Source organism: Diceros bicornis, chromosome 40, assembly GCF_020826845.1.
Source record: "Diceros bicornis minor isolate mBicDic1 chromosome 40, mDicBic1.mat.cur, whole genome shotgun sequence".
Lineage (NCBI taxonomy): Eukaryota > Metazoa > Chordata > Mammalia > Perissodactyla > Rhinocerotidae > Diceros > Diceros bicornis.
The window spans coordinates 16,424,101-16,450,102 of NC_080779.1; the positions used below are offsets into that span (position 1 = coordinate 16,424,101).

At 53.6% G+C, this 26,002-nt stretch overlaps 1 protein-coding gene and 1 pseudogene across 2 annotated transcripts; one reads left to right on the forward strand and one right to left on the reverse strand.

Moving 5' to 3' along the window:
* LOC131399969 (S-phase kinase-associated protein 1-like) overlaps positions 1–12,669 on the reverse strand; it is a 61,218-nt pseudogene extending 48,549 nt beyond the window's left edge.
* Positions 12,332–25,964, forward strand: GPAT2 (glycerol-3-phosphate acyltransferase 2, mitochondrial). Of its 2 annotated transcripts, none has more exons than XM_058534556.1 (23): positions 12,332–12,357; positions 15,164–15,234; positions 15,410–15,536; positions 15,670–15,783; positions 16,480–16,553; positions 16,979–17,083; positions 17,319–17,447; positions 19,866–19,965; positions 20,355–20,488; positions 20,794–20,893; positions 20,989–21,201; positions 21,556–21,675; positions 21,843–21,925; positions 22,267–22,385; positions 23,106–23,176; positions 23,251–23,509; positions 23,599–23,747; positions 23,916–23,993; positions 24,507–24,638; positions 24,721–24,841; positions 24,945–25,010; positions 25,257–25,312; positions 25,651–25,964. In XM_058534556.1, exons 3-23 carry the CDS (start codon positions 15,474–15,476, stop codon positions 25,765–25,767), a joined length of 2,403 nt encoding a protein of 800 aa, XP_058390539.1. In that variant the 5' UTR covers positions 12,332–12,357; positions 15,164–15,234; positions 15,410–15,473; the 3' UTR covers positions 25,768–25,964. The 2 variants fall into 2 exon arrangements, with proteins under 2 accessions (XP_058390539.1, XP_058390540.1); XM_058534557.1 differs by having other exon boundaries at positions 23,269–23,509.
* Positions 25,965–26,002: the final 38 nt, after the last annotated feature.

Sequence of the window (26,002 nt, forward strand, 5' to 3'; positions counted from 1 at the left end):
CATCGTGCCTGCCTGTGGCAGGCTGCCCCTGAAACGCCATGGATCAGTCCCCTATTACTGCAGTAATACCTTCCCACCAGCTCAGTGGATTAAAACAACAAAATTATCTTACAGTTCTAGGGGTCAGAAGTCTGCTTCTGGGTTAAAATCAGGGTGTCACCAGGGCTGTGTGCCTTTCTCAAGGCTGTAGAGGAGAATCTGTTTTTTTGCCTTTTCCAGCTTCTGTGAGCTGCCTGCATTCCTAGGCTCACGGCCCCTTCCATCTCCAAAGCCAGCAATGGCCAGTCAAGTCTCAGATCACATTGTTCTGATACTGACTCTTCTCCCCCCTCTTCCACGTTTAAAGGACTCTCGTGGTTACCTTGGGACCACCTGGATAATCAGGATAACCTCATTAAGGACACCTGATTAGCAACCTTATTTCCACCTGCAACCGTCATCCCCCCCCTTGCCGTGTAACCTAAGACAGTCACAGGTTATGGGGATTAGGATGTGCACATCTTTGGGGGCCATTCCTCTGCCTCCCATATGCCAGTACCCCGTACATTTGTTTTCTTGTCGTGTTCAAACTGGTGAGATTTTGGAGATGACTGGTGTGGAGACACTTGCCTCATTTTCCCCTTTTCCTTTCCTATAGCCCCCTGATATCTGTTTGGGGATCATGTGACCCCAAAGAAGGTGATTCTTCCCTGAAGGGGCTGGGGATAGGGAGCATGTGACTTGACTGGGCCAATCAGCAAATTACCCCCATCTGCTCCCTACACACACAGGAATTGATTTGTTCAGGTGGGGGCATGTGGCCCAAGCCAGGCCAATCAGAGCAAATCTCAGGACTTCATTGAAATACTGGAATAAAAAAGCTCCCTCTGAGATAGAGATCGAGTCCAGCTGGAAGCTTTGGAACAGCTGGAGCCATTTTTGCCACAAGGGGAAAGTCAGCCTGAAATGATGCTGATCTGCAGAGAATTGCATGGAAATGGTGCCGTCTTGAACCTCTGGATGAAGCCATGCCTGAGGCTCTCTCTAGCTCTAACTTTTCAGTTAGGTGAATCAACAACTTTCCTTTATGGGCCAAGCCATGTGAATTAGATTTTCTGCTATTTACAAAATAAAGATTTGAGGTGACACGGAGTAAGGTTAAAGTAGTATTTGATGAGGACACATAAGGACACCTAAAGTCTGTCCTCAACTAGCCACCCTTCCCACGGGGGCCTGAGGCATAGGTCCACAACGGAACACCCCCCTCCCTCCCTCAGATTTCTGAGAGGACTCTGCCTCTGCTTCTCCCCAGTCCTGGAGTTGTTGTTTTGGGTGTGTTGGTCAGCCTCGTCCAATCCCTTTTTTCTGGCAACAGCTCTAATCCTATGGCTGGATTGATGGGGCAAGAGATGGGCACGAGGATGAACTGGACCATCAGACGTTCTCTCCCAGGAATTCGAAATAAGAATTCAGAGGTGTCAACAGTTCATTGTCTGTGGGAACTCAGGAGCTGTGGGCTGAGAGAGCTTCCCTTCATCCAGAGGGAAAGAGGTGCAGATGGGCGCGGGGAGAAGAGCAGAAGCAGGCGACCCCGAGGCCAGGAGAGCCAGAGGGAGCAGCTGCTTCTGTCTCCAAGGGCCTGTGGCTCGGGGGCCAGTCCTTCCTGAAGTCTGACTGCTTCTCTTGCCCGTTGGATCTGAGATGTACCACACATCCTCAAAATAAATCCCCGCCCACCCCTTTTTCCCTGAAGATAAGTTGGATGAATTTCCGTCACTTGAAATCAAAAAGCCTTGAATAAGCCACCTTCCCAATCTCACACCTGCCCTAGGTCCACAAACGAGCGCTCTGGGCTTCTGGGGACCCTCGTGCAGGCAGAGGAGGCTGCCAAGCTTGAGGCATTGACCGAACTGCCAGCGTCACAGAGGGCAGTGGGGAGCATTGCTGGACTGAGTCCCAGGTCTTCTGACCCAAACCTGGTGGCCCATGTGGCTAGTTATCCACCCAATAGCATTGTCCCCTTCCTTTCGCTCAAAGCCCAGGATGGCCACACAACACAGTACTACCGATGACAGGTGTCCCCCGAGTGGGGCTTCTGGGACGACGACTGCTCTCCCGTCAGACCCAGTGGCTCTCCACCTTTGCCCTTCCCCTTCCCTTTATTCCTCTCTGGGGCCAGGTGCTCTGCCTGAAGGGGCATCAGCCATCTTGTGACCCTGAGGACGAAGGCACCTGCTGAGGATGGCAAAGCAGGAAGCTGAGAGGACAGTGGTCCCTGAGAACCTTGCGCCAGCCCCAGAAGCTTGACCACCATTGTCTCCTCCTGTCTCTGGACTTCCTTTTACTTGAGGGGAAAAAAACCCCCCAAATCCTATTTGCTTAAGGCACTGTTGTCAGGTTTCTGTGTTTGTGTCATATGGAATTGTAACTGATCGTCACCCGTGTCCTTTGGGAATTTTCGTCATGGACGGAGTTTCCTGGTGGGAAAGGATAGGGCTCAGGGACTCGCTCATCTCACCATTTTGTCGTCTCAAGTTTTCAAGGACAGATGGAAGGTCAGCAGGAACTGGTCTTCCCCAGTGCCCTGGTGGGTGAATTCTAGGAGGATTCCCTCATCATAGAGGACAAGAACCCAAAGGAGGATGGCCACCATTGGAGCCATTCTTGTCATTTTACTGATGAAGAAACTGAGCTCTGTGTCAGTTAGCATATGTTCAGCTGCAAGTAAGAAAAATCAACTAATGGGAGCTTAATTGAACAGGAGTTTATTTTACTCACATAACAAATCTCTGTGGTCCCAGAAGTGTCTCACAGCCTAATCAAGTGAAAGCATGAGGTTGGCAAATCTGAGATTTTCTTGGTATTTCCCTCATTGTTGGAAGATGGCTGCCATAGCTCCAAACATCACATCCTCACTTAATGGTGAAGAAAACTGAAAAGAAGGGAAAAGGACAGAGGGGAGAAAAGGAGAGGGAGTTTTCCTTATAGAAGGAAATCTTTCCCAGAAGGACCCCAGTGGAGTCCCTTCTTTCTCATTGCCTGGGAATAGGTCACATGGTTACCCCTACTTGCAGTGGAGGCTTCCAGGCAAGTATTTAACAAAGGGCAGAGGTGTTGGCACAACTGTTTGTAAAGTCATGATCCATCCCCAGGCTGGTCACAGCGCCACCAAGCCAAATCAGCGTTGTGTTGGCAAGATGTGAAGAGAGAATGCCTGCCAGGTGGGTGACTGGGAGGGGACCTGACTTGTCCAGGGCCAGACAGTGACTGGTGGAGAAAGCAAGACTAGGACCCCAATCCTCTCTCCACTGATCTCTGAGTGAGGAGAACCTGTGCGTCCTGGTGCAGCAGATGCTGCCAGGACATCTGCTGGACTATCAGAATCCTGTGCTATTGGAGGAGTCCACGCCCTTTAAGCGAGTCATGGTTTTCCTGTGTCCTCTGCTGGAGACTGACCAAGAATGGGTGCATGATGCAATTCTGGCCAGTGATAAATGACAGAAGCTGCTAGGGGGATTGTGGGAAAAGTTCCCTCATTCTTAAAAAGACATATCCACGAAAAGGTGGTCTCCTCTGCTGGGTGTTGTCGTGTCTGGATGTGATGCCTGGAACTGTGGTAGCCATCTTGTGATCATGAGGGAAGCTGGCCTGAGAACAGAGCTGGCCCAATGGGGAGGGCAGCATGGAAAGGTTGAAGCAACCTGGGTCTCTATCCATGTCACTACAGCGCTAAATTAACCAGCCCTGAGCTGTTGCACCTAGGGGCTTCTTTGTGTAGGAGGCACATCTCCCTTATTGTTTAAGTCCCTTTGAGTTGGGCCTCCTGTACCTGGTAGCTGAAAGTGCTCTAATCCACACATTCCCCTCTGCTTGATTTCCTGCTCCAGAGGCAGGTGCAGATGAGCACCAAGCGGCCCCACTCTGGGGAAGAGCAACACTGCCCGTTCTTTGCCCACACAGTCGGAGCTCAGCCTCGTGCAGCTGGCTGCTCATTACATAACCACGCTGCCCAGCACAGCCAGGGAGAGGCTGAGAACTGTGTTCAAAACCACAGGTAGTGGGGAGGAGTGGTTTAGGGGGAGGTGTTGTGGGGGCCACATAAAGGAAGGCCATTCTCAACCCTCAGAGCCCCCGCGCCGCCCAGCCCAGCATGGCCCCCAGAAGCCCCGGGGACAATGCCAGCAGCCACCCACCAGCTGCTCGTGGGCAGGGTGGGGCAGAAAGGCTGGTGGTTAAGTGGCAGAGACTCCCCAGGCCCTGGGGCTGGCCCAGGGTGTGTTTTTGTTGAGCGAGTGTGACCATTCTGTCTCTCCGCCGCTCGCCTGGTGCAGGATGAATACAGGCCAGTTGAGTCCTTTTCTGGCAACTGATTACGTAGATTTGCTTCCACTGGGGCGCTCTCTTGCGGTGGCCCAGGACCCCGAGAGGGCCCCCCAGCCGTTTGTGTTGAGGACACTCTGAATATGCTGGCCTCTTTGCTCTCTGGAAAGGGATTCTTTGGCAGGGAGAAGGGCCTAGAGGGAGACACTTCTTGAGGCATTTTTCTTCTTGGAGGAAATGCTAGAGAGCCTGAGTGTCACTGCTCTCCCCAGGCCTCCCGCCACTAGCTGCCCAGTGACGTCTGCAGAGTGCAGATCCAATCAGCCCAGTCTCCCACCCAGAGACTCCGATGGGGCTGCTGCCCTGGGATTGCCAGGCCTGAGCCGGCAGCAGGGAGCTTCATGTTCCGCTGTTCTGGCTTCACGTGGCTGAGCTCCTGCCAGAATCCCCTTACTGTCCCAGGCGGCTATGCCACCCTGGTGTGGCCACCAGAGTCACAGGGGTTGGTTCGGGCATGGGCATGTGACTCTTTCTGGGCTAACGTGTGTCAGTCCTGGGGCTTCGGGGGACCCTCTGGAAAAGGGCTTCCCACACTTCTGGGTTGGTTAGCTGGAGAGGATACAACTGGCATTGCTGGGGACCATCTTTGTCATCCAAGGGGGTCAGCCTAAGAATGAAACCGACCCAGAGGAAAGCAGATTGGAAAGGCATCAAGGGCCATCTGGGTGACATTACTTGAGCACCAGAATCAAGCTATGCCTGAAACCCACCTCTGGACTTTTCCATCATTTGAGTCAATAAATTCCCTTTGTTTAAAACAAACAAAGAAACAATTTGAGTGGGGCTTTCTGTCACTCACATTAAAAGTCATTACTAACATAAGGCATAACTCCCTGTCAGGCAGAATTAATCTCTCTTCTGTTGCTCTCTCTATGCTGCTCTTACTGCGAATCCCCTTCTTTAGTAGCATTTGCCGATTCTTTCTCTACCTGCCCAGCTGAAGCGCCCCCTTCTGCAGGAGGGGACATGGTTGCGGCCTCAGCCTCCACTGGCTACCTCAGGTGCAGTTCATTCTTCTCAAGTTGAGTTCAACTCCTTGGTGCATTATCATCTTTGGTCCACATAACCCCCTCTCTGGTTTTATTCTCTTTTATCTCTCTACCCCACTCCCGTTCCCTTCCTCTGCGTAGGCAATGTGCTCATGGCTTTTTTTCCCCCACTGTATGTGTTCTTGAAAATGGATATTGTCTTTCTGTATTTTTTATTTCTGCAAATGGTAGTGTTTTGGTTCTCACATTGTTTCTTACTTTTTTGGCTCTCATATTGTTTCTTACTTTTTAAACTCAGCATTTTTTTGTGTGAGGAAGATTGGCCCTGAGCTAACATCCGATGCCAATCCTCCTCTTTTCGCTGAGGGAGACTGGCCCTGGACTAGCATCTCTGCCCACCTTCCTCTACTTTATATGGGACGCCGCCACAGCATGGCTTGATGAGTGGTGTGTTGGTCCGTGCCCAGGATCTGAACCTGCAAACCACAGGCTGCTGAAGTGGAGCGCACGAACTTAACTGCTATGCCACCGGGCTGGCCCCAAAACTCAGCATTGTTTTAAGGCCCATGCAGGTTGCTTTGTGTGCACTGAATCTCTCCTAGCTGCTGCATAGTTCTCCACAGTGTGAATCATTCCCATGTTTCTTTCCATTCTCCCTGAGATGGAAAGAGGATTGCTTCTAGCAATCCTTGCTTCCCACACCACCACAAAGAACTCTGCAGTGAACATCATGATATGCATGTCCATGGACCCCTATCCGTTTCTTTTGCATCTATACCTGGAGATGGCAGAATTGTAGGGGATGCGTACCATTGACTAAAATACCTGCACAGTGGCTGCCCTCCCACAAGCAGCACCCTCACCAACATCCCCATGTGTCCACCCAACACCAACTCGTGTCTTATCCAGCTAAGTTTGGCCTGTCTAATAGATTGCATTAGTTCTCTACTGCCGTGTAACTACTTACCACAAACTTCATGGCTTAAAATAACACACATTTTTGATCTCCCATTTTCTATGGGCCAGGAGTCTGCGCGTGGCTTAGCTGGCTCCTCTGCTCAGGCTGCAATCAATGTATCTGCCAGGCTGCATTCTCATTAGAGGCTCACCTGGAGAAACAGCAGCTTCCAAGCTGCCTTAGGTTGTTGGCAGAATTCATCCCTTCGTGAATGTAGCACTCAGAGTGACTTTCTTCTTCAAGGTCAGCAGGAGAGAGAGTCTCTGACCTATACATCCTTTTCTAAAGGGCTCACCTGATTAGATTTGACCCATCTAGGATAATCTCCCTGTTGATTAACTTAAAGTCAACTGATTAGGGACTTTAATTACATCAGCAAATTCCTTCACCTTTCCATATAGCATAACCTAATCAGGGGTTGACAGCCATCACCTTTGTTGTGTTAGATGCAAGCTACAGACCCTGCCCATACTCAAGAGGAAAGGATTATATAAGGGCTTGCGCACTGGGGCTCATCTTGGAATTCTGCCTACCAATAGGTGTAATGTGGTGTTTTATTGTTGTTGTTGTTTTAAATTGCGGGAAAATACACATAACGTAAACTTTACCATCTTAACCATTTTTTAAGTACAGTTCAGTAATGTTAAGTACATTCACACCACCACCATCCATCTCAAGAATGCTTTTCATCATGCTAAACTGAAATTCTGTACCCGTTAAACACTGACTTCCCATTTCCCCCTTCCTCCAGCCCCTGGAAATCACCATCCTACTTTTTGTCTCTATGATTTTGACTACTCTAAGTATCTCATATAAGTAGAATCATACTGTATTTGTCTTTTTTTGGCTGGCTTATTTCACTTGACATAATATCCTCAAGTTTCATCCATGTTGTAGCATGTGTCATAATTTCCTTCCTGTTTAAGGCTGAATAATATTCAGTTGTATGTATAGACCATGTTTTGTTTATCCATTCATCTGTCAATGGACACTTAAGTTACGTCCCTTTTCTTTTGCTTTTGTGAATAATGCTGTGACAAACATGGGGACACAAATATCTCTGAGATCCTGCTTTCAATTCTTTTGGGTATGTATCCTTAATCTTTTGAGGAACTGTTATACAGTTTTCCTAGTGTCTGCACCATTTTACATTTCCACCAACAGTGCATGAGTGTTCCAATTTCTCCACGTCCTCCCCAACATGTTGTTTTCTGGGTTTTTTTGGTAGTAGCTATCCTCATGGGTACAAGATGGTATCTCATTGTGGTTTTCATTTGCATTTCCCTAATGATTAGCAATGCTGAGCATCTTTTCGTGTGCTTATTGGCCATTTGCATGTCTTCTCTGGGAAAAAGTCTGTTGGGTTATCTTATTATTATAATCTGCATTTCTCTACTAATGATTTTGGCCATCTCCTCATACGTTTCTTGGTTTTTGGGGTTTCCGCTTCCAAAACTTGCCTGCTCATATCCTTTGTCCATTTATTTTTCTTGTTAATTTGCATGAGTTCCTAGCATATGGAGGCTCTACTAATCTTGTAAATTTTAGGCTTCGCACATATCTTCTCTCATTTTCTCATGTGTCATTTGGAACAGATATCTTTAAATTTTGACATAATAAAGTCCCCTCTCTTTTTGTGGCTTACAGACTGTGCTTTGTAATTTTGTCTAAGAAATCTTTCTGTCCTTCTGGGTCTCAAACATGCTCCCCTCCATGTTTTTTCCATCAATGTTATAACTTGGCCGTTCATATTGACTCTTTAATCCACCATCTGAGCTTCTACCTTCTATGGGATAACATCATTTTTCTCTATAAAGAGAGTCAGGGTTTTCCCAATAAGAACAACTCTTTCCCCACTGGCTTATGATGCATCTTTTGTCATATATCAAGCTCCCCTACAACCAGGGAACCATCTCTGAACTCTCCATACTGTCCCAATAGGCTGTCTATTCTTTCACTAACACCATACTGGATTTTGGTTAATGTTATTGTAGCATGTCTGAGTATCTGGCAGAGCGAGTTTCCTGCTCACCCTCCTTTTACTTAGGCATCTGTAGACTTGTATTCTTCCTCACACATTTTAGAGTAAGTTGACATAGCTGGAATTTTTATTGGGATTACAGTGCAGTTACAGATTAATTTGGGGACATCGTCACATATTAGGCCACCCCTCCCATGAGCACGAGATGACTCTAGTTGGGGAGTGTCTACATCCCCAATTTGCTCCCTCCCAGCAATTAGCAGGCAATGGATGGAGTTTGCTAAATCAGTGCCAAGGAGGAAATCTCCAAGGAGGAAAGAAGGATGGGCCTAGAATGTTCCTCAGCACCACTCCCTCCATTCCCAGCCAAGTTGGGCAGTAGAGAGTAGACACCCTGTTATAGAACCTATGTTTTCTAGGTAGGCAAAACCCAAGTACGATGGAGGAAATGCATACAGTGGGAAGTTGGGTCCCCCTGAGGTGGGGGCAAAGGGCAAGGGGACCACAGAGCAACAGAACAACTCCTGGCTTTCCCCAGGTGGCCTAACCCTCCTGGTCAGGATCACATGGTGGCAGTGGCTGGTTCACCATCATCCCTGATGTTTGGAGGATCAGTCGTGCTTTTCCAAGGCCATCTATTCCATAATCTTACTGAGCCACACCCCAACCATTCAAAGTAAGTAGACAGATTATCACCCCCATTCAACAGAAGAGAACTAAGGTCCACAGAGAAGGAAGTTCATTCATCATTCAACAAATGTTTATCAAGAGTCCATAGAGCTGGACCCTGGGACACAGCAGAGACCACACAAATGGCCCCAGCCTGGTGTTGGTAAGTCAGCGGGAGACCCCACAGTGGACATGTTGTTTTTGTCAGTCAGCACCCCTTCCCTGAGGAAACCAACCCCTCCATACCCCATTCCTGCTGAGGTGGTCAATCATGGTGTCCCACCCACTGCACACTGTCAGGGAAAGGGGGCAGTGGTCTGGGTGGAGCCAATATGTCACCATACCCCCTAGACACAATGACTGGTCCAGAGGGTAGGCAGATGATCCTAGCAGAACCAATCAGAGTCTTCCCTGGGGTTTTCATATGGATGCTGGGGGACAGAGATTTCTTTTTACTAAGGTTGCTAAGGTGGACAGATGTAAGTCTTGGGCTGCTCGCAGTCATCTTGGTATAGGATAGAGCTTTCAGGAAGAACAAAACCAAGCAGAGACAAGTACTGCAGACACATGACAGAGAATTAGAGACCTGACAATGTTGTTTGAGCACTGGATCTAGCCATGCCTGAAGCTCACATGCCTACATTTTCCAGTTATGTGCGCCAACCCGTTATCTTTTGGCTTAAGTTTATTTGAGTTGGAATCAGGGGAAAAGAAAAGAGTCCCATTGGACAGAGACCCCCAAAACAAGCCCAGCTTTCTGCCCACTCTACTGCCCTGTCATCCCTCAGGTATCACCAGACACTTTTAGCTTGGGGCTCATTTTGGTCCTAATTCCCCTTTTCTCAAAATCTCTTCGAATCCTAATTTTGTCAGCAAAAATCCTTTATTCCTTATTGTTTTACGCCATCTGCTAGAAGGCTACACCTGCCTTACGGATCAACATCCAAGTTGTTGATAAAGACGTTGGGGTGAAGGACAGAGCCCTGTAGCAGGAAACACCCTCCTCCCTCAGGCCATCAACCTATTAATTTTTCACACCATCCCTGGCCTTCAGAGAATCCCAGATTCCCATTATTATAAAGGACCTCACATTCCCCACATCCCACACCCCCTGTCCCTGCATCTTCTTGGCTCAAGTTTTCGTCCTTATAGCTGTCAACTTTGGCCAGGAAGAAAGTGGCCTGGGTGGTGAGTATCTGTTGGCAGCTTCCCAGCATCCGTTTTCCCACTCTCCTGCCACTAGCACCCAGACTTCACTTCTCCATTCTCAGCTGTGTGGTTTGCTGCAATATTTAACAAGACTTTACGAAAGGTCCTGGAATAGTGGAAGGGAACTACAACACAGAATAACCAATGGTTATCTCTAAAAGTGACTGTGCTGAGCTCTCGGACCTGGCGTGTATCTCAGAAAGAGGCCCTTTCCTCAACCCCCCTGGTGAGCCCCAGAGAGAGGGGCCAGAGCCCCCCAACCCAGATGAATGCCAGCCTAAGTCCTCTTTTCCAGATGCTGTACAGCAGGAAGGCCCATCGCATTCAGGGAACACCGAACCCCAACCACAGGGAGGGCCTTTGTCCCTCTGCGCCCAGGGAGTCAGTTACATGCCTCACGGCATTCTGGGTGATGCAGTCTGGCCTGAGCTCAGGGTGAGCCTCCCGAAGTCCAGTCCAGGTTGGGTGGGGCCAAATCCAAATGAGTTTCTCTGTTTCCCCCAAGGTGAAGTCAGCGGTAGTCAGTCTTCACTGCAGCCAGCCTGCAGCTCTTGCTGCACGGCAGCGCAGTGTTTTCTGCGCGCTGCTTGAAGAAGAACACACTGAATCCTCTGTACCTCAACTAAGTTCCACGCCTGAGAGGTGATGCTTCCTTTTAAATGTTCAAATTGCAGCAAACAGCAAAAACAAAACATTTCTTCCAAAGGAGCAACATGACTGAGGACAAAACTCTGCTATATGACAGACCCGGTCTCTGCCGTCACAATCTGTGTAACTTTCCAGTCCGAAGCATCTGTTTTGGGTTACTTCTCAGCATTAAATCTCCCTGAGAAGGAGAGGTGGGGACCTAATGAAAACTGCGAAACTCAACTGTCTATACAGCTCGTGTTCCCAGAAAAAAGGGGCATCAGGTAAATTCAAGTCTATACTCTTAGGAGGCAACTTACAACTTCTAAATAAAGATGGGTTTTTTTTTTTTTTTTTTCAAATCTCAGGGTCTAGTTGTGGCCCGTGTACCCTGATACAACACAAAGGTAAGATGGGGGGACAAAATGGATTCTGCAAGTGCTGAAAGGGCAGTGCAAACCTGTAAGGTGAGCGGACATCATAAACATACGGCCTGGGTAGATGGACACAGAGTGGCACAAAGAAGGTAGAGAGATGGCTACATCCTGGAGAGGAGGGTGGGGGCAGTCACATCAGGGGTGTTGAGTCAGGGAGAAGGGAAAGATGTGAACCAGTCTTCTGTTCTTGGGCCCAGCCAGACTCCAATGTGGCTTTGCTCATGCAGTCAGCATGATGTGTCACAATGTTCTGAAACTGTGGAATTCTCCGGCGTGTCAAGTGGGCTCATTACACGGGGAGCTGTGCAGGAACAAAGCACAGTCATTCCATCCTTCATTTATTCTACATGGCCTGCCTACTACTTGCTAGGCCCCTGCTGGATGCTGGGATCAGTCAAAAGATGAAGGAACCAATAAGGTCTTAGTTCACCTGGAGCTTAGGGCCGAGACAGCAGTTGCCTATTAATCAAATAACCACACGAATAAACAAACACACTGGTCACAGGGCCAGCTGAAACCCAGGTACTTTATGACTGCAGCACGTCCCTGACTATGGTCTAGAGGTCTTATCAACAGAGGAAAGGACACTGGGGAGACCTGACTTGTTTTTCATGACCCCAAACTGGCTTCTGGTGATTCTCTTTCTTTTCTAAGTGTTCCCAACTCAGAATCTGGCAGGACCCTAAACTCTAACATGGCACCGTGTGTACCCTGGGAACCTCTTTCATTAGAACCTTCCTGCGCACGAGTCCTTGTCCGACCTCTGGTACCCCCGGGTCTCGCGGACATCACCAGGGACCCCCACGTATCTGTGGGGGCTGCCTGGATGGCGAGCAGGGGCCAGCACACACCGACGTGGCGAGGGACACGCCACATGCTGCCACGTGGAGTGCACATCACCCCGCCCACACAGGAAGGCCAGCCAGCCCCATGGCGTGGGTCACGTGTTCACGCAACGCGCACCGCGGCGTGGGGCGGGGCGCCACGGGGGCGGGGCTTCGGGCCCAGCGCGCGTCCCAATTGGCTATCAGGGCTGCCTTCCGAACGGGCGCGTTTAAGTTGCCGGTCCGCGCCTTCCGGCCTGGCGACTGGGCGGCAGCTTTGGCGCGAGGTGGCGGCAGGTGTGAGGTGAGGCCCGCGCAGGGCGCTCCCGTGCAGGGCCAGGTCAGACCAGGCCCAGGATGGGCGAGGGGCCGCCCCGCTTTGGGAGCCGCCCGGACGGCCTTTGTGGGAGCTGGCGGGGACTGGACGCAGCAGCGGCCCTGTCGCCTCGTTGCGGGCCTGCCGCTTCAGTGGGCCCCTCTGAGGGGTCGGTGGTCTGGGGGGCAGCTTTGCTTGGTCCTTGGCCTCTGTCACCCTAGACCCGGGGCGGGTGTCCAGGACGACGTCTGACCCTGCCGCTGGGGCCGGCGCCCTGTCGTCGGTCTTGGGGCCGCTCATGGAACCTTTGCTGTGGTCTGCTGAGGGACGGAGTTCTGAGGGCCCCGGCTGGGGCCCAGGGGTGAAGAGGTCACGCTCAAGCTGTGGTTCTTCGTGGGAGCGGACATTCCAGACAGGGGAGCGGGTGTGGCTGGTGTCCTCTGATCGAGGGCTGTGAACTCAGATGTGGGCAGGGGCCGGCATCAGGCGTGACTGAAGTGGTGGCAGATAGGGAGGCACCTGGTGCGGCCTAAAGGGACAGTGGCCACTGGCCTCCGGCCAGCTGAGGCCCTGGGCGGTGCGTGCCACAGATGCCGGGTCTTGGGTTTTTTCTTTCTTCAACAACAGCCGCTGGAAACCCTTTTGTTTGGCTGAAGAAGATTAGCCCTGAGCTAACGTCTGTGCCAATCTCCCTGTATCTTGTACGTGGGTCACCGCCACAGCATGGCCACCAGCGAGTGGTGTAGGTCCTCGCCCAGGAACCCGGCCTGGGCTGCGGAAGCGGAGCCGGTGAAGCTCAACCACTAGGCCCGGGGGCGGGCCCTGTAACCCTGTTTTTTCTTGTGAGGAAGATCAGCCCTGAGCTGACATCTGCCAATCCTCCTCTTTTTGCTGAGGAAGACTGGCCCTGGGCTAACATCCGTGCCCATCTTCCTCTACTTTATATGGCACGCAGCCACAGCATGGCTTGACAAGCGGTGCGTTGGTGCGCGCCAGGGATCCGAACCCGGGCCACTGCAGCGGAGCGCGCACACTTAACCACTGCGCCACCGGGCCAGCCGCAACCCTGGTTTTTTTGTGTAACAAGCTCTCTAGTTATAAATGTTGATGTTAATTTGACAAGTTCTGGAATATCGTATGGCCAAAGAAAGTGCGTAGGTGAACCGCATTTGGCCCTCAGGACGCCGTTGTGTCACTTCTGCTCTGGGTGTCCTGAGGGAGGGGGCGTCCAGGCGGGAGCTACAGACTGACAGAGATCCCCATTTTGGGGGCTTGGGTGCTGGAAAGATATGTCCCAGCATCGACCTCTGGGTTGTGTGAGCTGAGTGGTTGGCCAGTAGGTGTTACCCCTTGCCCTGTCTTTTACTCTCCCCTTTGGGGTTAGCACGGATCTGCTTGGGGTTAGATCTTTTTTTTTTCTAATTTTATTTATTTTTCTATTTTTTTCCCCCAAAGCCCCAGTAGATAGTTGTACGTCATAGTTGCACATCCTTCTAGTTGCTGTATGTGGGACGCAGCCTCAGCATGGCCGGAGAAGCGGTGTGTCGGTGTGCGCCCAGGATCTGAACCCAGGCCGCCAGCAGCGGAGCGCGCACACTTAACCGCTAAGCCAGGGGCCGGCCCTGGGATTAGATCTTGAGAGTGGGGATGGTCTGAGGCTGGGGAGCAGACATGCTCCTTGCACAGCAGGCAGGACTCCCCAAATTTCAGCCTTGGCATGGGAGCTCCCTGTGCCAAGTGTCTGTGAATGGGGCTGTGAGAACGCCTTCAAAGGCGCACTTCTTAGGAAGTGCTTTGGGATGAGTCCGCCAGAGCTTGTGCACTGCAGGAACCGTGATCCTGGCACCGCTTGGCTTCATGGTTCTAGCATGTACAAACTGGGGGGAGGAGGAGAGAGCCTTAGGAATTCTGGGAGAGGAAGTGACAGTCAGTCTTCTGGCACTTCCTGGGTCCCTCCTCTGTGCAGGGCGGACTGCTGGGCATACAGAGTCAGTTGCAGCCCTTGCCCCCAGGACACTTGCAGGTGATGTGGGGAAGTAAAACCTCGGTTCTGGAGGAGGCTCCTTGCCCAGCAAGCTTGGGCTGATGGAACCAAGGAGAGGAGAAACGCAGAGGGTGATCCAGAGGCGTCGTGGACTTAGAGCCGTGGACAGAATTTGGTGGGATGGCAGGGAAGGGAGAAGGTGCTTCAGATGGGCATGTGGATTGTGTGGTGGGGGTAGGATAACGTAAGCAACTGGATCAGCCTACTGATCAGGGATCAGGGTAGAGGGGTTTTTAATGCCCAATTTCTGGGCCAGGAGGGCTTCAGTGCTGTTTTATGAAGATAAATGTTTGTTAGTTCAGGGGAATATTGTGGTGGGAAGGAGGGGGCTGAGGAGATACCAAGTGGGATCTTGTGTGCCAAGTGCTTTGTAAGAGGGAATCAATTGTGGAAAAGTCTCTCTTGACCCCAACAGATGAGCATTCCTTGGGAACAGGTCTGTGTGGCATTTCTCTGTCTTCTGACCCCCCAACTGTCCCCCATCTAGTAGTGGGCCCACATTCCTGTGACAATTGAGTGGATAAAGGGCGGTCTTCTGGTGCAAAGGAGAAGAGCAGCTGAGCAGGAACTGGTGGCTTTGTGGCGATGGTCCTGTTTGTCTTTGGCAGTCTCATACCTCCTTCCTGCCAACACAGCCTTGTTCTTTCCCTCTGCACAGAAGGGGTCTGAGTCTCCAGTACAGCCCCCGTCTGCACTAGGAGATGGGAGGGTGGGTGTTGATGGTAAGACAACCGATCTTCTTCATGTTAGCCTCAGGGAGCCCCTGATCTGGACACTGGAGACCTTTTGAGGACAGCTGGCTCCTTGGTGGGACCAGTCAGGTATGGGTTTGGGGCTTTGATCTGAGCCAGCCCCCAGGTTCTGGCCCAGTTTCTCATCACTGCTGGCCTGGGTGTTGTCCATCTGTTCTGGGGGTGGGAACTTGGGGGTTACCTCAGTAAACCCTGGTTGTGGCCCAGACTCCAGTACCCCCTCCATCCTTCTGCCTCTCCCCAGGTCAAGTTCCTGTGGAGAGAGGGAGCAAGGGAGAGGTGGCTGGTTCCCGGATCTTATAAACCCCATGGACACCGTTTTGGAAACCAGACTCCAAACTCAGCAGAAGAGCAGCCAGAATGGCCAGGAGGTAGTGCTGCCCCTTCCATTCCCAGAACACCCTCTGCCCTCCCACCCCCCCTCATGTGCCCCTCACTCCTGGAGCCTCCCTCCCTCTGCCAAGGACTTTGAGTCCTCTCATCTCTCCCTGTTGCTCTTTCCAGACCAGCCTGTGGTCCTCAGGCTTTGGGATGAAGCTGGAAGCTGTCACCCCATTCCTGGGGAAATATCGCCCCTTTGTGGGTCGTTGCTGCCAGACCTGCACCCCTAAGAGCTGGGTGAGTGACATAGGGCTGGGCCTCACCCTGACAAGCTTGGGGTAGCTTGGTTCTGGGAGCCACAGCTCTGGGAAGCAGCTTCCTTTATGTCTTTCCAAGCTTGGCCCTCCCTTGCCCACCTGCCTGCTCTTGTGTTTCAAGGGAATGGATGCACTGGTGTTGGTTGTGTTGTTGGCCTGGGGCTGGCTTCCAGGCCTGGGAGGGCTGGGTAGGGAAGTGCAGAGGGGCCTGAGAGGAAGTAGGGCGTGGCCAGAGGGCTGGGGTCTATGCCTGAATGAGTCCTGTTGTTCAGTTTAGGGGACTCCGCCCACTCAGAGTCACTCAGCACGTGCTTAAAGACCTCTTGTGCGTTCATGCCATGTGCTGGTGCTGATGGGACCCATGGTTCTGGTGGAGATCTAGGCTTCATGTTCTCTGTTGTTAATTGGAGAACTTCTCGGAGACTTTAATATGCTACCCTTCAAGAGGACGATTCTGTTGAGAATGCAGCCCTTCCATTCTGACCATGGAACCCTCTTCCTGAGTGAGCTTTAGGATAGGGGTCAGATCTTTTGGGAAACGCTAAGCTATAATCCTATCTCCTGGTAGACTCAATAGTCCATCAGGCAGAGACCTCAGGAGACAGAACACGGGCTTTCCTTTGCTGGTTTGTGAAGGCCCCCCAAGGACATGCTGTCCCTGCCCCCTTTCGGGCAGGAGTCCCTCTTCCACAGAAGCATAATGGATCTAGGCTTCTGCAATGTGATCCTGGTGAAGGAGGAGAACACCAGGTAGTGAGAGCTGGGGGATGGGCAGGGTGGTGGGCAGGGTCCTTGGGAGCAGGGCTGCTGGGGCCCTGCTTTGTGGTGTCATTTTCTTCCTCTGATGGAAAAAGAAGGGCTCCTGTCTTTTGCTCCAAAGCCATAGGCAGGGAGAGGTAGGCTTGGAGCTCTCCTAAAGTTCCCTCTGTGAGCATTTATAGATTTCCCACTGTGTCAGGCCCTGAACCTGTACCCCACTCAGTGGGGAGAGGGGTGGGAATGGGGCATAGACTGACGGGTTCTTCCTTTTCCTGCTCTGTGATAAGCCAAGCTCAGGTGTTCCCAGGCCGTGGGACTGGGGTGTGATCCCTTCCCGATGGAATAGTCCTCTGTGGACCCTAGTAGGGGATGGGCCCTCTGAAAGATCTTCCCCCTGCTCTGGGGGCTGTGTCCAGGTTTCGGGGCTGGCTGGTTCGGAGGCTCTGCTATTTCTTGTGGTCACTGGAGCAGCACATACCCCCCTGCCGGGATGCCCCAAAGAAGATCATGGAAAGCACTGGGTGAGAAGGCAGGAACTGGGGTCTGGCTGACACTTCTGGGATCCTTGAAGAGATGACAAAGGCAGGGATGGTTGAGAGGACTGGCTTCTACAATGTTAGCTTTGCCTGGGGCTCTTCCTTAAAGATGGAGGGTGAAGACTGGAAGCTGTGCCTTGGGGAGTCTGTGGGGCTGAAGGAAGTGACCTGAAAGACCTTAGGCATGCCCCAGCCTAATACCGCTCCTCCCATACGACAGGGTGCAGAACATCATCTCAGGGAGGGCCCCAGGAGGGGCTGGGGAAGGCCAGGTGCCCAGCCTTGTGAAGAAGGAGGTACAGCGCATCCTGGACCACATCCAGGCTCCGCCCTGCCCCTTCTTGCTCAGGTAACTCCGTGCTGCGGGGCACTCGTCCCTAGGCTGAGGCCTCTGCCCTTCTGGAGAGTGAGTGTTGACCGGGCTTGAGGAAGGACTGGACCTCCCTGCTGGGGAGCCAGATGGTGTGTTTACCAGAGGGCCTCAGGGAGCCCCTGATCTGGACACTGTGAGACCTTTTGAGGGCAGCTGGCTCCTTGGTGGGACCAGTTGGGTATGGGGTGGGGCTTTGATCTGAGCCAGCTTCCAGCTTCCAGCCCAGTTTCTCACCACTGCTGGCCTTTGTGTTGTCTGTCTGTCCTGGAGGTGGGAATTTGGGGGTCACCCCAGTAACCTCTGGTTGTGGCCGACTCCAGTACCCTCTCCGTCCTTCTTCCTCTCCCCTGGTCAAGTTCCTGCGGAGAGATGGAGAGAGGCAGAGGTGGCTGGTTCCGGGATCTTATAGGCCCCCATGCTTCCTCTTGCATTCATCCTGTTGTCACCTGTCCCCTCCCACATTCATCTGGCACAGGGCTGAGCTCCTCTTAGATGCAGGGCTTTAAGATGAAGGGGTGCACAGGTCATAGTGAACAGAGATACACACTGCTGCAAGAAGGACAGAACAAGGGCTAGGACTGAATACCTGGAGGGGAGGAAGAGACTTGTAAGCCAGGGACGAAAGAGGGGGAAAGGAGCCAGCCTTGAGGGGCCATGGATGGGAGAAACAGTGCTGCCAGAGGGAAGAGCATGAGCTATGGCCGCAGGAAAGGGCCAGGTTTCCTCATCAAGCTGATGTGGTTGGAAGCTGGCAAGTAAGGGAGAGAGTTGTTGGAGATGAAATTGAGAGGTGGAAGGGACCAGATATGCAGGGCCATACAAGAAGTTTGGATTTGATTTCTAAGTGCAGTAGAAACCAATGGAAAAATTTTAAGCAGGGAATGATAACAAGATTAATTGGGGTCAAGAGCAGAAAAGAGAAGACTGTTTGAGAGGCTGTTTTGTTAGTCCAGGTGAGATGTGATGATGGCTTGGATGGGGAGGTGACAGTAGAGGTTGGAAAAATGGATTGAGAGACCAATGTGAAATTAACAGGACACACTGATGGACTGGAGGGTGGGGGTGGGGGCAGTGAGGGCAAAAGGGAGAACTCACAGGAGAGCCAGCTTTCTGGCTGAGCACCTGGTGGTGTGGACAGAGAGGGCAGGCTTGGCAGAAGTGGGTTTGGCCCACAAAGGATGTTTTGGATATAAAGAGTTTCAGATACCTGACGTAGTGGTGGAGACACTGAGGAGGCAGCTGCTTATATGAGTCTGGAGCTCAGAAGAGAGGTTGAGGCCAGTGATGTACATTTGCAAAAGCTTTAGCGTATAGATGATGTTTAAAGCCAGGGGAGGAATGAGTCACTGAGGGAAAGAGGGCGCAGGGCTGCGTGTGTCGGGCTCAGCTGTCTTGAAAGTGCTGAGAACTCAGCTGAGCAAGGATAAGAAGTAGACGTTCTTGGTGACCTTGACTAGCCTTCCACGCGACAATTCTTTGACTTTGTTGACTTCCAGTCCTTTAGACCTGACCACCTTTATATCAGCCATCAGCCCCATCTGTTTCCTTCCTCCTGGTCTAGCTTTGATTCCAGGGCCCATCATCATAAAAATGTCCTAGTGAAGAAGTCACTTGGACACAACTGGTTCCATTTGAACCCAGCTACCTGCCTTCTCTGTACCTAAGCAGCCAAATGTTGCTAGAGAAAAACACACTGGCTGGTCCTGTTTTCCTTTATGAGTGTGATTCTCAAAGGGGCAGGAGACTGTGATCCAGACTGCTCCTCCTCAGCTTTACACATTGTCACCTGATGCCCCCCTCTCATGCTTCCTGGAGGAATGGAAGCTGTCAGATGAGGACATGCTGCTTGTCCACCACGTCTCCATGCTACTTGCATCTCCACTTCCATCCTCATTTAAAGCCAGTCCCCCTACTGGGCCTCTGGACCACCCCTCCCTAGGGACTTTGACCCCTTCAGTTATCCCCTTTCCTGCTTGTATCACTAACTCCTCCCTTTTTATTTCACCTTTCCCAGCAATTTGCAAAGACCAGACCAGGTTATGCCTGGAGAGAGTCTTGGTCCTCTAATCTCCTTTGGGGTAAATGGAGGCAGGGAGATGCTCTGAAGCTGATGTGAGGCAGCTGCACCATGAGGTCTTGGGAGACTATCAGCACCTCACAAGCATAGGCTCTGGCGTCGGGCCTGCCTTCCAGTCCCAGCACCACCACTTCTTAGCTCTCTCTACTGCTCAGCAGTTTCTGTAACCTCTCTGAGCCTCACTTTCCTCTTTTGTAAAGTGGGGACCATAATAGCGCCCACCATAGAGGAGTGCTGGGAAGCCCTCTGAGATGCTGTGGGACCCTGCCTTATGGGCGGTGCCCCTAGCACACCTCAGACTGGGTGTCGCTCTCCAGGCTGTTCAGCTGGGCACTGTTGCGGTTCCTGAACTGCCTCTTCCTGAATGTGCAGCTCCACAAGGGCCAGATGAAGATGGTCCACAAGGCCGCCCAGGCGGTAAGGCCCACCCTCCATTGGGATGGGGATGGCGGGAGCAGAGGAGCAGAGCTAGGCCGAGCCCTAAGTTGGGACCAGCCCCTTCAGCTGCTGGGAAAAATCCACTGATCTTTGACGACCTTCTCTTCGTGTCTCACGGTCCTGCTCCCACGGGGCTTCCTCTAACGTCTTTTCATCATGGTCTTAACAACCATTACGTCAACGCATTACCTTAAAAGTTGTCGACAGAGCTCCTCTACTTTTGGGAAATGTGCTCAGAGGAAGAACTGCTCAGCTGAACCCTCCCTCCCACTGGGGCTGCCCTGGGTCTGGAGGCGCAGGGTTTCAGCTCCCTGTGTCTTCAGGGTGGGGGTCGGGTTGGCACTTCCCTCTGGCTCTTCCTGGAGCAGGGCTCGCCGGTTGTCTTCCTCTCTACCCACAAGTCACTCCTGGATGGGATCCTGCTGCCCTTTGTGCTGCTCTCCCAGGGCTTGGGCGTGCTCCGTGTGGCTTGGGACCCCCGTGCCTGCTCCCCAACCCTCAGGTAAAAGCCTTGTGCCCCTAGACATACATGGGAGAAGTCCCCAGGCTGGGGCAGGGATGTGTGGGGATGTGCTGGCAGCAGCTCCCCAGAGGCCCTCTTGCTAGCCTCTCTGCTCCCAAACCCTCTGCCATCCCAGCCTGTGGGCTCAGATGGAGGGTCAGCTGTGGGCCCTAGGGCCATGCCTGGACTCAGGGTGTTCAGGCAGGACCCAGCTGGCCCTGGGTGGGCTGAGGCTCTCACTAGCCTTCTGCTTCGTCCCATCTCCTGAGCCCCTCCCTTCCCTCATCATGCTCTTTGCCCCACAGAGCTCTGCTGAGGAAGCTTGGGGGACTTTTTCTGCCCCTAGAGGCCAACCTCCCCCTGGACAGTTCTGAGGGAGTCCTTGCAAGGGCTGTGGTCCATGCGGTGAGTGGCCCAGTGGTTGTGTATGGGGCCAGGCCAGGGTACAGGGCCTGTTGCTGCTCTGGCCTTGACACCTGCCTCCTCTACCCACCTTTCAGGCTATGGAGCAGCTGCTGGTCAGCAGGCAGCCCTTGCTCATCTTTCTGGAGGAGCTCCCTGGGGCCCAGGGGCCTCGGCTGTCAGCCTTGGGCCAGGCCTGGCTGGGACTGGTGGTGCAGGCAGTCAAGGTGGGCATCATCCCAGATGCTATGCTGGTGCCAGTGGCCGTCACCTATGACCTGGTTCCAGATGCACCACGTTACGCACACCACGTGAGGCCCTCTTGTTCCTTGGGACTCCACCTCCATCTTTTAGACACTGTCTCCAGAGAGGAGGCACAATATTGTGTCCTGTGGCTGAATCCCCCTTAGGGCTGGGGTCATGGAGGGGGTGCAAAGGAATTCTGCCCCATATAATCATCATTCTGTGGCACCTGCCAAGGCTGTTATAGTCACCCTCTCATTTCTTCCTCAAAAGACCCAGCTAGGGAGGGATTTCTCCTGTTTCATGGGTGAGAAAATGAGCTTGGAGAGGTCATGGTCATGTACCAGTTTGGGCTGAGATAAAGTTGAGCAGAGAGTAGTGCCCCAAGCGAGCTGGTTCACTTGGCCCCTCCTTCCCTGCAGGCCTCAGCCCCACTGGGACTGTGGACAGGAGCTCTGGCTGTCCTGCGGAGCCTGCGAGGCTGGGGCTGTAGCCGCCGGGTCTGTGTCCGTGTGCAGCTGGCCCAGCCCTTCTCCCTGCAGGTACGAAGCCTGTTGGGTAAAGCTGGGAGTACCTGGGTCTGTCTTGGGACTTTTGGCAGCCTGGTCCTCAAAGTCACTGCAGGGATAGCCTTGCCTACCTCAGGTGGGCTGTGTGCAGGTTTCCTGGTGGGCCAGGGCAGGCCACCTAAGACCCTTGTCCTGGGCAGGAATACACCATCAACGCCAGAAGCTGTTGGGGTAGCAGGCAGACCCTGGAGCAGCTGCTGCAGCCCATCGTGCTGGGCCAATGGTAGGGGCAGGGGAGTGTGCAGGTCTCGGGGGCAAGGCAGGCAGTCCTTTGGCCCCAGCTTGTGAGCTGGCACCCTTTCCCCCATACCCACAGACTCATTACCAGCTCCAGCCCTGCCTCAGCAAATATCCTTGGGTCATCTGGAACAGTGCCAGGCACCCCTCCTTGCTTATAATCTGAGTGTGGGAAATGGCAACCGTGGAAGGGGCTGGGCTTACGTGAGCCATCCCCTGCCCTGGGGCTGGGATAGGGAAACACCCTCACTTGAGAAAGCTCTGGGTTTCCCCATGACTGTTTTTAGATTTGGTTCCTTCATCCTGTGATCTGTGTCTCTGTCCCAGTACTGCTGTCCCAGACACTGAGAAGGAACAGGAGTGGGCTCCAGTAACTGGGCCCCTTCTGGCCCTCAAGGAGGAGGACCAGCTCCTGGTCAGGAGGCTGAGCTGTCACGTCCTGAATGGTGAGGGGTACTACGTCTGGGCCTATTGGGGGAGGGTCCTGAGCAGTCCTTTCTCTCTGGGTTGGCCAGTTGTCAGGGCCCTCCATTCCAAGTGGGTTTCTGCACCTGACTCTCCCTCCTGTGTGGCCACTGGGATACGTGAAGAGGAGTGGAACCCTCTTCTGCCCCTGAGGAGCGGGGCAGTCAGGCAACACGTGAGGGAGCCAGTGAGTGAGTGCACTGACGGCCTCCTGAACCACGGAGGGTGAGCTGTGCAGAGGGCAGATGCCTGGTTCCAAGCCACCTACCCTAGGTCACACCGGCCCTGCTTCGGGCTCATCATGTCACCTCTCTGAGCCTGGTCTCCTTAGCTGTAAATAGGGATGATGTTAACAGAATAATGCATGCAAGGGACTTAAGACAGTGTCTGGCACAGAGCGGGCTCTAACAAAATTATCATTACTACTATCTTCTCAAGTGCCCCTCTGTGGCAGAGACTGTGTTGGCGGGTGGGACTACTGACTGAAAGCCTGGCTCTCAGTACGTATTTGATAAATGCCAGTTCTCCACTGGGAAGGGTGGCACCCAAGGACCAGGCCTGCTCTCCCCTTCGCTGGGGTGGAGTGTGTGTGTGGTGTGCGAGGCTGCTGCCAGGGAGGCAGGGGAGGAGTGTTCTTGGCCCATAATACTTGCCGAGTGAAGCCTGGCCCCTGACCAGCATCCCCTGACCTCTGGCCCCAGCCAGCGTGGCGAGCTCGGCGGTGATGAGCACGGCCATCATGGCGACACTGCTGCTGTTTAAGCATCCGAAGGTAGGGCACAGTGTGGTAGGGGGCTGGGGGGACAGGGTGTGAACCTTTTGCTCAGCCCCTGCACTGCCCACCAGGGGGTGTTCCTGTCACAGCTCCTGGGGGAGTTCTCCTGGCTGACGGAAGAGACATTGCTGCGCGGCTTTGACGTGGGCTTCTCAGGGCAGCTGCGGTGCCTGTTGCAGCACACACTGAGCCTGCTGCGGGCACACGTGGCTCTGCTGTGCGTCCGCCAAGGGGATTTGCTGGTGGTTCCACGGCCTGGGCCAGGCCTCATGCGCCTCGCACGCCTGAGCGCTGAGCTGCTGCCCGCCTTCCTGAGTGAGGCCGTGGGCGGTGAGTTCCGAGGGCTCAGGCTGGGTGGGGTGTGTCTAGAGGTAAGGGGAATAGCTTCCTTCCTCATGTCTGGCTGCCTCCTCCCCCAGCCTGTGCTGTGCGGGGGCTGCTGGCAGGCAGAGTGCCACCTGAGGGGCCCTGGGAGCTGCAGGGCATCGAGCTGCTGAGCCAGAACGAGCTGTACCGCCAGATCCTGCTGCTGCTGCACCTGCTGCCACAAGACCTGCTGCTGCTGCCGGTCAGGCCTCTCCCACCAGCCGAGCTTGGTCCTGGGCATCCCCCTCTCGGTTGTAGGAGGGGGCCTATGCCTGCCCAAGCCTCCTAAGACCTCCTGAGGAAGTAGGTCTGCCTTGCCCTGTCATTGCCTGGCTTTCCTGAGGCCACATGAATGCTTCTTTCTCCCCAGCCTTGCCAGTCTTCCTACTGCTACTGTCAGGAGGTGCTGGACCGTCTCATCCAGTGTGGGCTCCTGGTTGCTGAGGAGGTAGGCAGGGCAGCTGGAGACAAAGCCCCTGCCTGGGGCCTGGCCTCCTTTAGCCTCCCACCCTGAGTGACAGCTGCCCTGGGCTCCTCCTCTGCCCCACGTGTGCTGTGGGGGTGGGCAGCCCCCTTACCCAGCAGACAGGGAAGCCTGGGTCCTGCCTCTGCCAATGTCCACCCTCAGATCTGGCAGACCATATCTGCCCTGACCCATGTGTATCTATCATGACAGGACTGGACAAGTGTACCTCTGAGGTTCTTTGCACACCTCTCGTCCCCCACATTTCTTGTCCACATGGCTGTGGTCCTTGAGGGTGGGTGCCCTCTTCCCTTCACCATGCAAGTTGGCTCAGCAGGTGCCACGGTCTGGCATGGCCCCGGGTGTCCTCTTAGGCTCCTGAGGCCTGCTTTTACTGGTTTCATCTCCATGTGCCTAGTCAGCCATGTACCTGGCTGGGGGGCTCAGAGCTGAACCTTGGCCAGCCTGACAGGGACCAATGGCTCCCATGGTCCCTAGACCCCAGGCTCCCGGCCAGCCTGCGACACAGGACGACAGCGTTTGAGTGCAAGGCTGCTGTGGAAACCGAGTGGGGACTTCACTGATAGTGACAGTGATGACTTCGAGGAGGCTGAGGGCCGGTACTTTAGGGTGCGTTGGGAAAAGCCACTGGGGGAGGGAGGCAGTAGGGAGGTAGTGGGAGCTGCCCTCACCCTGACCTGTTCTCCTCCAGCTCAGTCAACAGTCGCGCTGCCCTGACTTCTTCCTCTTTCTCTGCCGCCTGCTCAGCCCACTGCTCAAGGCCTTCGCACAGGCTGCCGCCTTCCTCCACCAGGGACAGCTGCCTGATACTGGTGAGACCTGCACTTCTCTGGTGTCCTCAGGGAGAGGCTGAGAGCTCAGGGCAGGGGCTTTGCCTGTGCGGGGCTCCAGGCCTAGGTCTTCTCTTTCCCACAGAGTCAGGCTACATGGAGCAGCTGTTCCAGTTCTTGCAGGCCACTGCCCAGGAGGAAGGGTTCTTCGGTGAGTCCCAAGTAGCCAGCCCAGGCTCTCGGGAGGCAGGGGAGGGTTTGCTGGTTGCTGCTGCCCCCTGCTGGGCAGTGGCAGCCCAACTCCAGGAAGGACGGCTGCAGAGTACAGAGAGGGCCTTCAGGTCCAGTCTTGAGCCCTATCCTTGGGTGGTTACTTCTTTCAATAAGAGAGAGAGAGAAGCCTGTGCCCAATGGCTCTCTGCCCTCCCTACAGCCCTCACTTCTTTCTTCCCTCCAGAGTGTGTGGACCCAAATCTAGCCATCAGTGCTATCTGGACCTTCAGAGACCTGGGGGTGAGAGGGGCCAGTCTCGCCATCCTCCTGTCTCCCATCCCCAGTCCCACCCCCTGATAAAGCTGCTCAGGGAAGCCCAGCTGTGCCACTCTGGGATTTACCCAGTGTCTCCCAAGAATAGGTGTGACGGTAGTTGGAGAAGGTAGGATGGCTTTCCTGCCCCTCTTGGTCTCCCAAACCACTGCCTCATCCTTCGTCCAGGTGGGGTACTGGGAGTAGTTTGAGAGGCAGCATTTGCGCTCAAACACTGAAGCCTAAGGGGCCAGAGGTCTCACTGCAGTTTTCCGGGGGATGGCACAGCCCCCATGCAGTGCTCACAGCCTTTCTCCACGGCCCAGGTACTACAGCAGACACCTAGCCCTGCAGGCCCCGTGCTCCACCTGTCCCCTACGTTTGCCAGCCGGGACAATCAGGAAAAGCTGGAACAGTTCATTCGGCAGTTCATTTGTGGCTAGAACTGTGAGGTGGAGCCTGCGCTGAGACGTCTCAGCCCTAGAACACAGCCGTGCCCCGGGGCCAGAAGACAGAGGAGGCTGCAGACCCTTAGCTGGACTATAAAATCTTTGAGGTCTGATTGTCCCTTGTTGTCTCTTGCTTTCTCCATCCTTTGGTGTGATAAATGAAGGGACTGGATGAGTCCTTTTTTTCCAAGCCCAGCAGTGTGTGTGCGTGTGCGCGCGCTCTCCCTAC

Excerpts from the sequence above, each read along its gene's own strand:
- GPAT2 (XM_058534556.1), top strand. The coding sequence starts at position 15,474 with ATGGACACCGTTTTGGAAACCAGACTCCAAACTCAGCAGAAGAGCAGC. Across the intron at positions 17,448-19,865 it reads CCCTGCCCCTTCTTGCTCAG|GCTGTTCAGCTGGGCACTGT; the intron begins GTAACTCCGTGC and ends GTCGCTCTCCAG. Across the intron at positions 21,926-22,266 it reads CCCATCGTGCTGGGCCAATG|TACTGCTGTCCCAGACACTG; the intron begins GTAGGGGCAGGG and ends TCTCTGTCCCAG.